Below are 14,156 nucleotides of genomic sequence, written 5' to 3' on the forward strand. Positions count from 1 at the left end.
TAGATTAGATTTACTAAATACTTATTAGGCAGAAAGCCATGCTGAATGCAAAAAACAACTTGAACCACATTAATTATACATCATGGGACCAGGGTACATGTGAACACTGAACCCATGTCAGTGGAAAGAGCCCACAGAGAATTCTTAAACATCTTTGAGATCCATGAAATTCTCTTTGGATGTTAGAGTTTTTATTCAATATTTATCCTCCTTAGTATGAATATGGTAAATCAAGTAATTGTAGTAATTATGAGTTTTTGTTTGTTTTTTAGAAATGCTAAAGTGTTTTATCAATACTTACAGTAGCACATCAGAAAGCACACCAAAATAATACCAGAAACCCTTTCTACACAGAGGATCCACAGCAACAAAATCAAATTGGTTAGGCCTGGAATGGTCAAACACGCCTGAACACATCTAGGCAGGTGAAGACACATAAGAGAAGGCACACCAAGTGATACGGTGTAATGCACAGACTCTGGGCAGAATGGAGGATTATTTTTCACAATCCACAGATATTCCTCCTAGACCTTAGAAGTCTGCCTTCCCCCCACCTCCCCAGTCAGCATGCTCTCCCATCAGCCATCACATTCAGGACAGGTTTGGGCTGCCCTGACATCCTCTCTAGGCAAAGGGAAGCCTGGCCTAACCAAATCTCATGTCTAATCAAGTCATTTTCCATAAACAACTTCTGCAAAGTGTAACCCACCCTCTCCTCACATTAAAGGCTGTGGGCAGTTTCCCTCAGCTTAAGCCTGTGTGCAGGTTAAGACTCTGTGCATATACATAGATAAAGACTAGCTTAAGTAGCAGCTTTGAGTGCAAAGAAGATGCACTCTGCTTTCAACGAGTTTCTTGTCAAGAGTAATAAATGCAAGCAAACCTGGCAACACCGTACCTTTCTTCCACTGAAACTTCTTTCATCTGCTGGTGTGGTTTGGTGCCTTCCATCTCCCTGATGCTCACAGCACAGATCTTGGTGGTGTAATCGACGGCCTTTTCTCTAGCAACGTCACTGTCATAGCCTCAAACAGAAAGACACGGGAAGGGAGCAGAGTTGGTTTGCGGTGGTGCGAGAGCAGGTGTGGAGGAAGGCGTGGCTGGCGCCAGCCACTGGGCTCACCTCCATCCTCCTCCGCGTCAGTGTCCGACTCCTCACTGTCCGCCAGCTTGCTCTCCTGGGTCCCCACAAACTCCCTCGTCCAGATCATCAGGGCCGTGTCGGCACCGCCCACCGTGAGCAGCACAGAGTCATTGTGCAGCCATCTCACGTTGGTGACGTGGGCACTGTGCCCCACGTACCTCTTGAATCTCGCGTGCTGGCCCTGCAAAGCCGGAAAGTGGCGATGACCCCACTGGGAGTCTCATTATTCCTGTTTCTGGACTATTTCATCCCTGTTACTCTCTAGAGTAGTTTCCACTGGATACAAAGGAAACGATTCATGTAAGTAGTAATTTCCCTATATTTTTGTAGAGTGTAAGCTCCACGAGGGCAGGGATTAGCTCTCTTTCTTCCCTAAAGCATTTTCTGCCTCGTAGGTCCTCAGCAGATAGTCTGTGAGGGAATGAATAAAATGCAAGCTACAGAACCTATTTCTGGAAGGAGCCTAAGAAAGTATAAAAAGCTTGTTTTTGCTCCTCTCAAGTATCAAATGTGCATTCTCCATAGGTCTCTAGTGCAAACTCCTGATGGCAAGTCTGGTTGAAATTAGAGATCAGAAATGTCTCCCTGGTCATCCCCCACAGTGGGTTTTATACCACAGCCCAGGCTGTGACAGAAGAGCAAGGGCCTTCTTATGATCCTGGGGCAGCAAGTTAAGGTTTAAAACGAACTCAACAGTTTCTGCCACAGACACTGGAAACAATTCCTAACACTAGAAACACTCAAGTAATTGATGTTAAAACAAAGTAAGCTCAAAGAAAAAGGAAAAAAACAAACAACATCAACCCCCCTCAAAATAAAGACATGAACTGAAAAATCCAATTAATAAACGAGTTGACATGGCACCTTAAAAAACAAAAAACACCAAAAAAACAAAGTAAGCTCCTTTTTAAACAAACGTAACCAAGTAAACGGAACCCAGTTTATCAGTCACTACTGAAAGCTCTTCAGAGTGGCACCTAGGTCACACCACCCCAGTGGGGAAGGATGAGGGTAGCTCATCCTTCAGCTGCTCACCCCGGTGCAGTCCTGACAAGCGGTGAGAAGCCCATGCTGGCACCAGAGACCAGCTTCCATTTTTGACACACGAGCCACAGCCTGGCAAAAACAGCTCCAGCAGGAGCCACTGAGAGGGGCAGAGTTTTTCTATCCTCTCAGTGACTCCCAGGGAATACCTTATGCAACGTGGGAAGCTGCATGCACTTTCTGAGGTCACGCGAGGGCCACTGGTGTCTCAGATGAAAACTTTATTCAATCATTGACAAGAGGCTTCCAGACGGTTTTGGACGGGCATGCTGGGAAACCTGAAACCAGCCCAGAGGCGTGGCAGGAGACAGAGGCAGGAGAGTGCGTGACTTTGAAATACTCTTGGTCAAGATCTCTGTGTATTTGGCTGACCCCTAGCTGACAGCAGAGTGGAAGTGCCCACCCCTCAGCAGAGTACTAAGTCTAGAAAGATTAGGGAAGCAAGCAGGCAGGCAGCATTTCTAGGAAGCCCTCCAGAGCCACTATTTGCTAGAGAATAGGCAGAGCAAAGTAAGGATTTCCAAGGGAAACAACTGTGTGACCACGTGAGATCCAGAAGGCATGGAAACAAATAGGACGGTCAGAGTGGCTACAGCCATGTGTCCTGCTGGTCTTCCTCCTGGAAGCGGGAACTGACCCATTTTATCAACTACAAATGTAAGCTGGTCTCTTGAGAATAGGAGAAAGTGAAAGAGCTTGAGAAATGCCTCTCTATACTCGTACATCTAGACAGGATAGAAGAAACCCAAAAGAAAAATACGAAGTTAAAAATATTCTAAAGTGATCAGAGTTAGGTAGGAGGGCAAAAGAAAGTGCCACACAGGAGAAAAAGAAAGTTCTAAGTCACTGAAGCTGTTTAACAAAGCTGAGGTTCTTTTAGCAGAGATGATTCAAGATTCTCAGAATAGGAAACAAGATCACTGCTCCATAGAACAATAACGGGAATTCACAGTTACGAGAAGGTTCCAGGAAGCTAGCTGCTCCCCCAGGAGCAGGGTGTTTGGTGGTTCCCTGAGGGCCTATGGACGGAGTCTCCAGGAGACCTGGCACAGCAGGTCAGATGAGCTGTCTTTCTGGGTCATCATGCCAAACTATGCATTTTTGTAACACCTATCAGGACTCACTACCACAACCTTCCTCTTCCATTGGGTCATGAAAGAATAGAGAATCTAGAATATGTCTCCAGAGTGCTGGTTGTTAACTGTTTTTAGGTGAGAAATTCCTGAGAATCTGATGAAAGCTATGTACCCTTTCCCCACGTTCACAACATTTTACATATAGTTTCTCTGTCTGTAAAATTTTACAAAGTACAAGATTCTTCTCTGAAGAACCACTCTCTAGAGACTTTGACATTCTGAGAAGGAAACTTAACAACTTGAGGGTGGATTTTAAAAATGTACGGGAATGTAAATTGATACAGCCACTATGGAGAACAGTATGGAGGTTCCTGAAAAAACTACAAATAGAACTACCATACGACCCAGCAATCCCACTACTGGGCACATAACCTGAGAAAACCATAATTCAAAAAGAGTCATGTACCACTATGTTCACCGCAGCTCTATTTACAATAGCCAGGACATGGAAGCAACCTAAGTGTCCATCGACAGATGAATGGATAAAGAAGATGTGGCACATATAATGGAATATTATTCAACCATAAAAAGAAACGAAATTGAGTTATTTGTAGTGAGGTGGCTGGACCTAGAGTCTGTCATATAGAATGAAGTAAATCAGAAAGAGAGAAACAAATACTGTATGCTAACACATATATATGGAATCTAAAAAAAAAAAGAAAAAATGGTGCTGAAGAACCTAGGGTCAGGATAGGAATAAAGACGTAAAAGTAGAGAATGGACTTGAGGACATGGGGAGTGGGAAGGGTGGGCTGGGACAAAGTGAGAGAGTGGCATGGACATATATACACTACCAAATGTAAAATAAATAGCTGGTGGCAAGCAGCTGCATAGCACAGGGAGATCAGCTCGGTGCTTTGTGACCACCTAGAGGGGTGGGATATGGAGGGTGGGAGATGCAAGAAGGAGGAGATATGGGGATATATGTATATGTATAGCTGATCCACTTTGTTATAAAGCAGAGACTAACACACCATTGTAAAGTAATTATACTCCAATAAAGATGTTAAAAAAAATAAAATAAAAAATGTAAATGACATGGTGGTATCTTATCCTCTCTGATAGAGTGAAGGGGAACAGCATTGGAAGGGAAGGGAGGCTATGGAAAGCAATCGGCTAGCTATACGGATGGAGGTAAAGGACAGCATCAGGTTTTCTGGGATGTGGTTGAAGGTACTGGACAAATGGGTGGGCTCTGACAAAGGAGAGTCTATCTTTTTTTTTTTTTTTTTTTTTTTCAGTACACGGGCCTCTCACTGCTGTGGCCTCTCCCGTTGCATAGCACAGGCTCCGGACGCACAGGCCCAGCGGCCATGGCTCATGGGCCCAGCCGCTCCGCGGCATGTGGGATCTTCCCGGACCGGGGCACAAACCCGTGTCCCCTGCATCAGCAGGTAGACTCTCAACCACTGCGCCACCAGGGAAGCCCAAAGGAGAGTCTGTCTTATGGATGCTGGAAACAATGTGATTATCGGGGGACTAATACTCACACTGAGATTTTAAACTGTAAAACTGCATATATAAGGACTTACGTTTGTCATGGATTGAAAAATGCCTGGAAGAGAGATCTAGTAACTCATAGGAAAGGAGAACAAGGAAAAGGGTTAAGAAGAAGACATGACATTAGACTCTAACAAATGGAACTTGAATTTTGGACAAAGATCTACATGATGATAATACAGTCTCATAGGCATCACCAAGACTTGGTAACATGGTATTCAGTGCTAGAACACTGCAATGGGATGCTGTCTTAGTCTGGTAGGGCTGCCATAAAAAAAATCCACATGTTGGGTGGCTTAAACAACAGCTATTTATTTCTCATGGTTCTGCAGGCTGGGAAGTTTAAGATCAAGGTGCCAGCCAATTTGGCTTCTGGTGTGGGCTCTCCTGCTGGCTTGTGGACCCCTTATATTGAGCACATAGAAAGTTCCTATCTAGCCTTTCCTCAGCGTGAGTGTGCATGGGGAGAGGGAGTGAGCTCATTGGTGTCTCTTCTTAAAAGGACACTAATCCTATTGGATCAGGGTCCCACACTTATGACCTCATTTTACCTTAACTATTTCTGTAAATGCCCTCTCTACATATCCAGTCACACTGGATGTTAGGGCTTCAACATATGAACTTTGGCAGGGATGCAAACATTCAGTCCATAACAGAGGATGAAGTGTGGCCGACACACACAGAGCATTGGAGGAGTGACTGTACAGCTAGAAATGTTCATCAGCCTGGGTCCATGAATTTGGGAGGGAAAGAGTGCCAGGAAAATCAGATGGAAAAAAAAAGAAGGAGAGAAGTGATACTATCAAAGTGGTTTATATGGGTTAGTGATTTTCAAATGCTTTTAAATTATGAAACTTTTTCTTCAATCAAATCTTACACAGAACTCAAGAATAAAAAGAGAAACAATCCAATGTAAAATAGTGGACAAAAGATTTGTACAAACACTTCACAAATGACCAATAAGCAAACGAAAAAGTGCTTAGCATGATTAGTCATCAGGAAAATGTAAGTTACAAACACAATAAGATCACACTATCTACTCCTCAGGACAGCTAAATTTTACAAGTCTGATAACACTGAATTATCAACTGGAAATCTCTTACATTTTTGGTGAAAACGTAAAATGATACAATCGTTTTGGAAAAAGATCTGGCAGTTTCTTAAAAAGTTAAACACACATTTTTCCCAATAACCCAGAAATTCCACTCCTATATATTTATTTAAAAGAAAGAAAATATATGTCCATAGAGATTTATCCAAAAATGTTTATAGCAGCTTCATTATAACCAAACATGGGAAAAGCCTGTATTCACCAACAGCTTGTGGATAAACAAACTTTGCTATATCCACACAATGGAATTCTACTCAGCTAAAAAAGGAAAGGATTATTGTTACACACATGAAGAAATCTCAGAAACATTATCTGAGTGAAAGAAGCCAGAAACAAAATGGTTTCTAATTGATCATCCCATTTATATGAAGTTCTGAAACAGGGAAAACTAATCTATGGTAAAAAACATTGGAATCGTTTTTTTCATCTGAGGGTGGAGTGGGGGTGGGGACTGACCCAGAAGTTAGCATGAGGAAACCTCCTGGGGTGATGATAACATTCTATATCTTGAGAAGTGTTTGGATTATACAGGTGTATATGTTTGTCAAGGCTCATCAAAAGGAACCTTAAAATTGGTGCATCTTGGGGCTTCCCTGGTGGCGCAGTGGTTGGGAGTCCGCCTGCTGATGCAGGGGACACGGGTTCATGCCCCAGTCCAGGAGGATCCCACATGCCGCGGAGCGGCTGGGCCCATGAGCCATGGCCGCTGGGCCTGTGCGTCCGGAGCCTGTGCTCTGCAACGGGAGAGGCCACAACAGTGAGAGGCCTGCGTACCGCAAAAAAAAAAAAAAAAAATTTGGTGTATCTCAACTATACATAAATTTTACTTAAAAAATACTAAAAAAATATTGAACCCTAGGTAATATGTGAGTTGAAACAGTTAGGGCTAAGTATTCTGATGTCAACAATTTACTATGAGCCACAGAATCTAAGTGGTGGGTTTCTGGGAGTTCACTGTATCATTCTTTCATCTTACCTGTATGCTTGAAAATTTTCATAACAAAATCTTGGAAAAAATCTTACACAGAAGCTCAATGTGCAAAATACAAAAACACAAAGTGACTCTGGTTGGAGCAGGAGTGGGGCCCCAGAGCCCCTACCTTGTTTTCTGGGGTTGTCCCTGAGGAGCCTTCCTGGAGCTCTGGGAGGCGGAAGAACACAGCTTGAAATTACTGCGATAGACAGACAGCCCTCCTGCTCAGGCTGGGGATGTAGATGATGAACTCCTAAGACCAACACTAAATCTAGCTCAGGAGCAAGATGCAGTAGTACCGTGGGGATTTCAGGTATCTAAACACCTGCCCAAACCAAGAGTCCACTAAAACCAGGGTATCACTAACTTCCTGACTTGTCCTGCTAGCAGTCTCGATTCAAAAAATGTAGAAATAGTGAGGAATTGCTACACAGAACTGAGTTCTTATCAAATAGGAAGGGCTGATAGGTGACAGTAAAGTGATGAGTCATTGGGAGACGGCTACCAGATGGCTTTGGGATTAGAGATGGACAATGAAGGGAACACTGGACATAATCATAAGTGTCTGTTAGAAAAGGCTACCCAAAATGATAATCTGATGAGATTCTAACAAATGAAGAAGGAAAGAGGAAGGCATCTAAAGAAACCAAAGTGGCTGAAGAGGTAGCTGGAGCAAAAAACCAGGGATGAACACAAAAGTCTTCTACACACAACTTTAGTACCGTTTCAAGAAAGCAAAAGTCAAAAACTAAGACAACTGAAAAGGATTTTGAAGATGTAAACCCACGCACATATGGTCACCTTATCTTTGATAAAGGAGGCAAGAATATACAATGGAGAAAAGACAGCCTCTTCAATAAGTGGTGCTGGGAAAACTGGACAGCTACATGTGAAAGAATGAAATTAGAACACTCCCTAACACCATACACAAAAATAAACTCAGAATGGATTAAAGACCTAAATGTAATGCCAGACACTATACAACTCGTAGAGGAAAATATAGGCAGAACACTCTATGACATAAATCACAGCAAGATCCTTTTTGACCCACCTCCTAGAGAAATGGAAATAAATATAAACAAATGGGACCTAATGAAACTTCAAAGCTTTTGCACAGCAAAGGAAACCATAAAGAAGATGAAAAGACAACACTCAGAATAGGAGAAAATATTTGCGAATGAAGCAACTAACAAAGGATTAATCTCCAAAATATATAAGCAGCGCATGCAGCTCAATATCAAAAAAAACAATCAACCCAATGCAAACATGGGCAGACCTAAATAGACATTTCTCCAAAGAAGATATACAGATTGCCAAAAAACACATGAGAGGATGCTCAACATCACTAATCATTAGAGAAATGCAAATCAAAACTACAATGAGGTATCACCTCACACCAGTCAGAATGGCCATCATCAAAAAATCTACGAACAATAAATGCCGGAGAGGGTGGGGAGAAAGGGAACCCTTTTGCACTGTTGGTGGGAATGTAAATTGATACAGCCACTATGGAGAACAGTATGGAGTTTCCTTAAAAAACTAAAAACAGAATTACCATATGACCCAGCAATCCCACTACTGGGCATATACCCTGAGAAAATCATAATTCGAAAAGAGACATGTACCACAATGTTCACTGCAGCACTATTTACAATAGCCAGGACATGGAAGCAACCTAAGTGTCCATTGACAGATGAATGGATAAAGAAGATGTGGCACATATATACAATGAAATATTACTCAGCCATAAAAAGAAACGAAATTGAGTTATTTGTAGTGAGGTGGATGGACCTAGAGTCTATCATACAGAGTGAAGTAGGTCAGAAAGAGAAAAACAAATACCGTATGCTAACACATATATATGGAATCTAAGAAAAAAAGTGGTTCTGATGAATTTAGGGGCAGGACAGGAATAAAGACGCAGACGTAGAAAATGGACTTGAGGACATGGGGAGGGGGAAGGGTAAGCTGGGACGAAGTGAGAGAGTAGTGTTGACATATATACACTACCAAATGTAAAACAGATAGCTAGTGGGAAGCAGCTGCATAGCACAGGGAGATCAGCTCGGTGCTTTGTGACCACCTAGAGGGGTGGGATGGGTGGGGGAGATGCAAGAGGGAGGGGATATGGGGATATATGTATATATATAGCTGATTCACTTTGTTATACAGCAGAAACTAACACAACATTGTAAAGCAATTATACTTCAATAAAGATGTTAAAAAATTATTTTAAAAATATAAAGTGAACTATTGGAAATACAAAAAAAAAAAGGATGTACTTAGGGCTAGAAGAAAAAGAGAGAAAAGTTAGGAACACTTCTTACATCAGATGGTTTAATATGAACAGAAAGCATGTTTAGCATTTAATGATTCCTCTATTAAAGGGAACGCTCTTCAAACCAGAAAGGGCCAAAGAGAGCTCCTGCCCTTGAGTACAGACACGTTTAAATGTGACCATTGAAATAAGGTAATAGCTGAGAGTTTAGAAACCAGGAGAGGCTGCATCCAAAAAAATAGGTTCCTGTATCCAAAAGGGAAAACAAGTAGACTCTGGCAAATACTGATTCATGAGTTGATGCAATCCCTGGAAAATTCTAGGGTGAATTATTACACACAAGGTTGATAAGCACTTGGAAAAGGAAGGAATGATGACTAGGCAGCAACAGGGGTTCACTGTGAACTAACTCCTTATCTTTTATTGGTTGGTTTATTAGGAGAGATTAGGGATACCAGCAACACAATCTGGCTTTCAGCAGGACATCTAAGCTTTAATGATGTCTTGCTGGATTAGAGACAGGAATGTGATCTCCATGAGGACATGGTCAGACAGATTTAAATGTCTGTTACTGATACGTGTGCATTAATGAATAGAATGCCAAAATGAATGGGGGCTCTTGGTGGTGGTGGTGTTTAGTTCTGTCTTTTTCTTTCCATGATTTGGAACTCACACTTGTGAAATCAGAGGATGCTGGAAGGGAAAGCAAATACTTTGAAAAGGTATTTCAAAGATGTTGACAGGCTGGAACTAGGGAAAATAAATAAGATATATCTTATTTGGTACAAATAAGTTCTGTACTTACTCAGATTTTAGAAAATCAATTGCATTAGTCCAAGATAGGGGATAACCTTAACATTTGGGAGAATAACATCTACGATTCAGTTGTGTGGTATGGCAGCCAAAAGAGTTGATGCCATCTTAAGTTTGTTTTAATGCAAAAATAAAATCAAAACAAGAAGATGAGTCCTACTGTACCCTGAGCTGGTCAGATTGCATCTGAATCACCAAATTTGGTTTTATTTTTTTTAATTTTTATTTTATATTGGTGTATAGTTGATTAACTACGTTGTGCTACTTTCAGGTGTACAGCCACTATGGAGGTTCCTTAAGAAATTAAAAATAGAGCTACCATATGATCTAGCAATCCTACTCCTGGGCATATATACAGAGAAAAACATGGTTTGAAAGGATACATGCACCTCAATGTTCATTGCAGTGCTGTTTACAATAGCCGGGACATGGAAGCAACCTAAATGTCCACTGACAGATGAGTGGGTAAAGAAGATGTGGCACATGTATACAATGGAATATTATTCAGCCATTAAGAAGAATGAAATACTGCCATTTGCAGCAACCTCGATGGACCTGAATTTGGTTTTAGATGAGATGGTTTAAAATGGAATTGAAATGGGTAAGGGAGATGAAGAGTCACAAACTTCCAGTTACAAAATAAATGAGTCAGGGGGATGAAACGTACAGAGTGGGGAATATAGTCAATAATAATGTAATATCTGAACAAACACAGTGTTTTAGGTCAATTATACTTCAAAACAAACAAATAAACAAACTCATGGAAAAAGAGATCACATTTGTAGTTACCAGAGGTGAGAGGTGTGTGTGTGGGGACTGGATGAAGGCAGTCAGTAGGTACAAACTTCCAGTTATAAGATAAATAAGTACTAGGGATATAATGCTACAACATGATGACTATAGCTAACTCTGCTGTATGATATAATGAAAGTTGTTAAGAAAGTAAATCCTAAGAGTTCTCATCACAAGGAAAAAAAATTTTTTTTCTTTTTCTGTTGTTTTGTATCAGTATTAAATGATAGATGTTCACTAAACTTATCGTGATAATCATTTCATGAGGTGTATACGACAAATCATTATGCTGTACACCTTAAACTTACACAGTGTTATATGTCAGTTATATCTCAATAAAACCGAAAGAAGAAGAAACAGAAAAAATTTGTCAAGGGACTTGATAAAATGGATTATGCTTAGAGGGAGGAGGGAGCTAGACACCATGTCACTCGGGAAGTGGCTGAAGGACTTGGAGATGTTTAGGCTGGAGAAAAGGCTGTCAGAAGACTGGACTCATTCAACAATGATTCAGAAGGCAGAACTTTGGCTAAAGGAAAAAATTCAGCTCAATATAGAGCAAAGCATTTTAACAATGGAGCAATTTACAAATGAATTGGGCTGCTTTGTGTGGTAGTAAGTTCTTCATCTCTAGAAGGATGCTAGTAAAGACACCAGTCCAAGATGTAGAGAAAAATCTTACTTTGCAGTTTGTGAGATGCTGGATTTGATGTCCACTGACGGCCTTTCAAGGAGGAATTCTACTCCACGAGACTCTGACTCGAACTAGTAAACATAATGTCACAAAGCTTTCTATACAGCGTAAATAACCATGATACTGTAGATTAACTATTGATTGCTTATTCCTTCAATATTTAAAAATCCACTTAGATACAATAGATAGATTTGGGGTTATTAATGAGACTGAGCAAGTATATATAATAAACATGCAATATTACCTTCACAGGATATGAAAAAAGCTTAACAAAACCAAAATCATCTCCTGTGGCTAAGAGGGAATGGTCTTTGGTGAGACTGGCAGCATTCACATCAGTCACATCACTGTGCACTGGCCAGATGCCCTCACAGGTGGGCCCCAGAACACAGGTCCAAGCGTCCCACTCTATCTTCTCAATCTTGAAAAGAAGGAAGGAAAATTAATATATTTTCGTAAAACCTAGAGATCTTTTTGTTTTATTTAAAAGAAACAAATGAAGGCTGAATAGTTCTAAATTATGACTTTGCCAACACCAGGCATTTGTTGTATGCTGCGGTGCCTAAGTTCTCAGCTGCATTTTTAAAGTGGTATATGCATTGTCTCAGTAACACTGTAGTCAAACCTCCATATATGTTCCCCTAGATAAAGTGAACATGTTGGAATTATGGACACCTGACAATACCAAAGGTTTTTAGTTCCTACCTAGACATTTATCATTGTATATGCCATAAGCTAGATCAGGGTTTCTCAGCATCGGCCCTATTGACATTTTAGGAGGGATAATTCTTCATTGTCAGGGGCTGTCCTTTTTAGCAGCATCCCTGTCCTCTACCTACTGGATGCCAGTAGCACCACCTCCCCAGGTTGTCCCCAGACATTGTCAAATATCCCTGGGAGAGGGGGCAAATTGATCCCAATTGAGAACCACTGAGCTAGACTGATCGATGGGGCTGATCATTTAGCAAATTATTTCAAAAAGTCACAGGACACAACTTTTTAAAGGACTGCTTCCTTGGAGGAAAGAGTAATAAGATTCTGCAGTAATAAGATTCTTAATATTCTTTATGCTCTAGAGAGACCATCTTAAAAACTGGAAGAGCTGTTCATATTGTATTGCCACGAATATACATTTTATCCTTTAACACTGTTTTGTCTGAAATTCCCAAACAGAAGATTTGCAATTCATGTAGGTTAAATTCTGATAAAATTGAGGATTTTCTTTCCTTTTTTAAAAAAGAAAACAGTAACAGTAACACTTTGTTATTAGACTTTCCTGGGGGATTTGATCTCATTTACTTTCATTCAAGATCTGCTAGTATACCTTAACATTAGAGTTTCTTTACATAAGCACTTTAAAGCACTGTTTAAAAGGGTATAAAAACTCATTAGAAAACTGTAGCTAAAACTAAAGGCCAGATTGCTCTCTCTGGATCTGGAAACTGCTTCCTGGTGCACATTGTTAACGCACCTCGCCTCCATTTCTGTTGTTTTCTGCTTGGTACCACTGCCTAGAAGGGAAATGACAAGATAAAGATGCAGCCAGGATTTTAGTCACAACGTGGGGAGGTGCTATACATATTTTGGCCACTCAAATTTCTCCTCATTTAATATTCTGTGTTTCTTCCGGACGCATGCAGAATTGGAACCAAAAAGCTGCGGTTCACCCAGTGACTTGGGGTGCCTGAGGCAGGGTCACAGACTTAGGTGACGAGAAGTGGTTCCCCAACAATTACCTCAGTTTTCTGAGGTGCAAGTGGAATCTCCCCAACTCCTTATGACATCTTCAACTGACCGTTACAGGAAAAGAAGCAGGGAACCTCCCCTCTAGTTCTAGAAACGGGCTTTCTGGCCACTGACTCCCTTACAGATACGAGATTCCATTTCTGACAACTTCCTTGTCCATCCCCAATGCCACCTCTCTGGGTGGCACCTTTCCTGGCCTCATTATATAGGGAGGAATGGGCAGTGAGCTGGCATTGCTCATCCTACAGTCACCCTGACAGAATACCCTTGGCCAGATCTGGACAATGTGTTCTCCAGGGGAAGCTACAGAAATCACATTTAAAATGGAGCATTAGGAGTGATCCCTGTAACTATACTCAATATCCTGTGATAAACAATAATTGAAAAGAATATGAAAAAAATGTATATATATGTATAACTGGGTCACTTTGCTGTATGTACAGCAGAAATGAACACAACATTGGGAATCAATTATACTTCAATAAAATAAATTGAAAAAAAAAAAAAGAATGATCCCTGTAACTGACAAAACCCAAAAGGGGTAAATAAACTTGTTAAAAACCCTGGACTTTAGATGGCAGAAGAGTCCTCCAGGGGTGTCTTCCACAGCACCTTGCCCCAGGCAGGTACGTCATTATCATCATCATTTTGCAGAGGAGGTGACTGGAGCCCACAGAGAGGTTAGTCACTTAAATCCCAGCCTGCTTGGCAAGCAGAGGGAAAGTCGAGCTCCAGAGACTTGGGCTGCTAGTATAGAGCCAGCTTATCTGCACCATGCTGCATCAGATGAATATAAATTGGACATTTTAATATTTGGCATAGTGAACAATTTGCTGGGTAGACTTTGTGTTAGTTTCACCATGACTGTTTCTTAAAAAAAAAAAAAATCTTCTTTGAAAAGGAGATTTTCAAAATCCTTCATACT

At 41.0% G+C, this 14,156-nt stretch overlaps 1 protein-coding gene across 1 annotated transcript in view; it reads right to left on the minus strand.

Annotated features, from left to right (window-relative positions):
* EML6 (EMAP like 6) overlaps nt 1-14,156 on the minus strand; it is a 322,870-nt gene that overhangs the window by 47,074 nt on the left and 261,640 nt on the right. Inside the window, exons 25-27 of the mRNA XM_065890822.1 lie at nt 11,730-11,906; nt 1,124-1,325; nt 899-1,025 (exon numbers count right to left, since the gene is read on the minus strand). Of these exons, the coding sequence (XP_065746894.1) occupies nt 899-1,025; nt 1,124-1,325; nt 11,730-11,906 (506 nt within the window). The remainder of the gene's footprint in view (nt 1-898; nt 1,026-1,123; nt 1,326-11,729; nt 11,907-14,156) is intronic.

Source organism: Phocoena phocoena, chromosome 14 (assembly GCF_963924675.1).
Source record: "Phocoena phocoena chromosome 14, mPhoPho1.1, whole genome shotgun sequence".
NCBI lineage: Eukaryota > Metazoa > Chordata > Mammalia > Artiodactyla > Phocoenidae > Phocoena > Phocoena phocoena.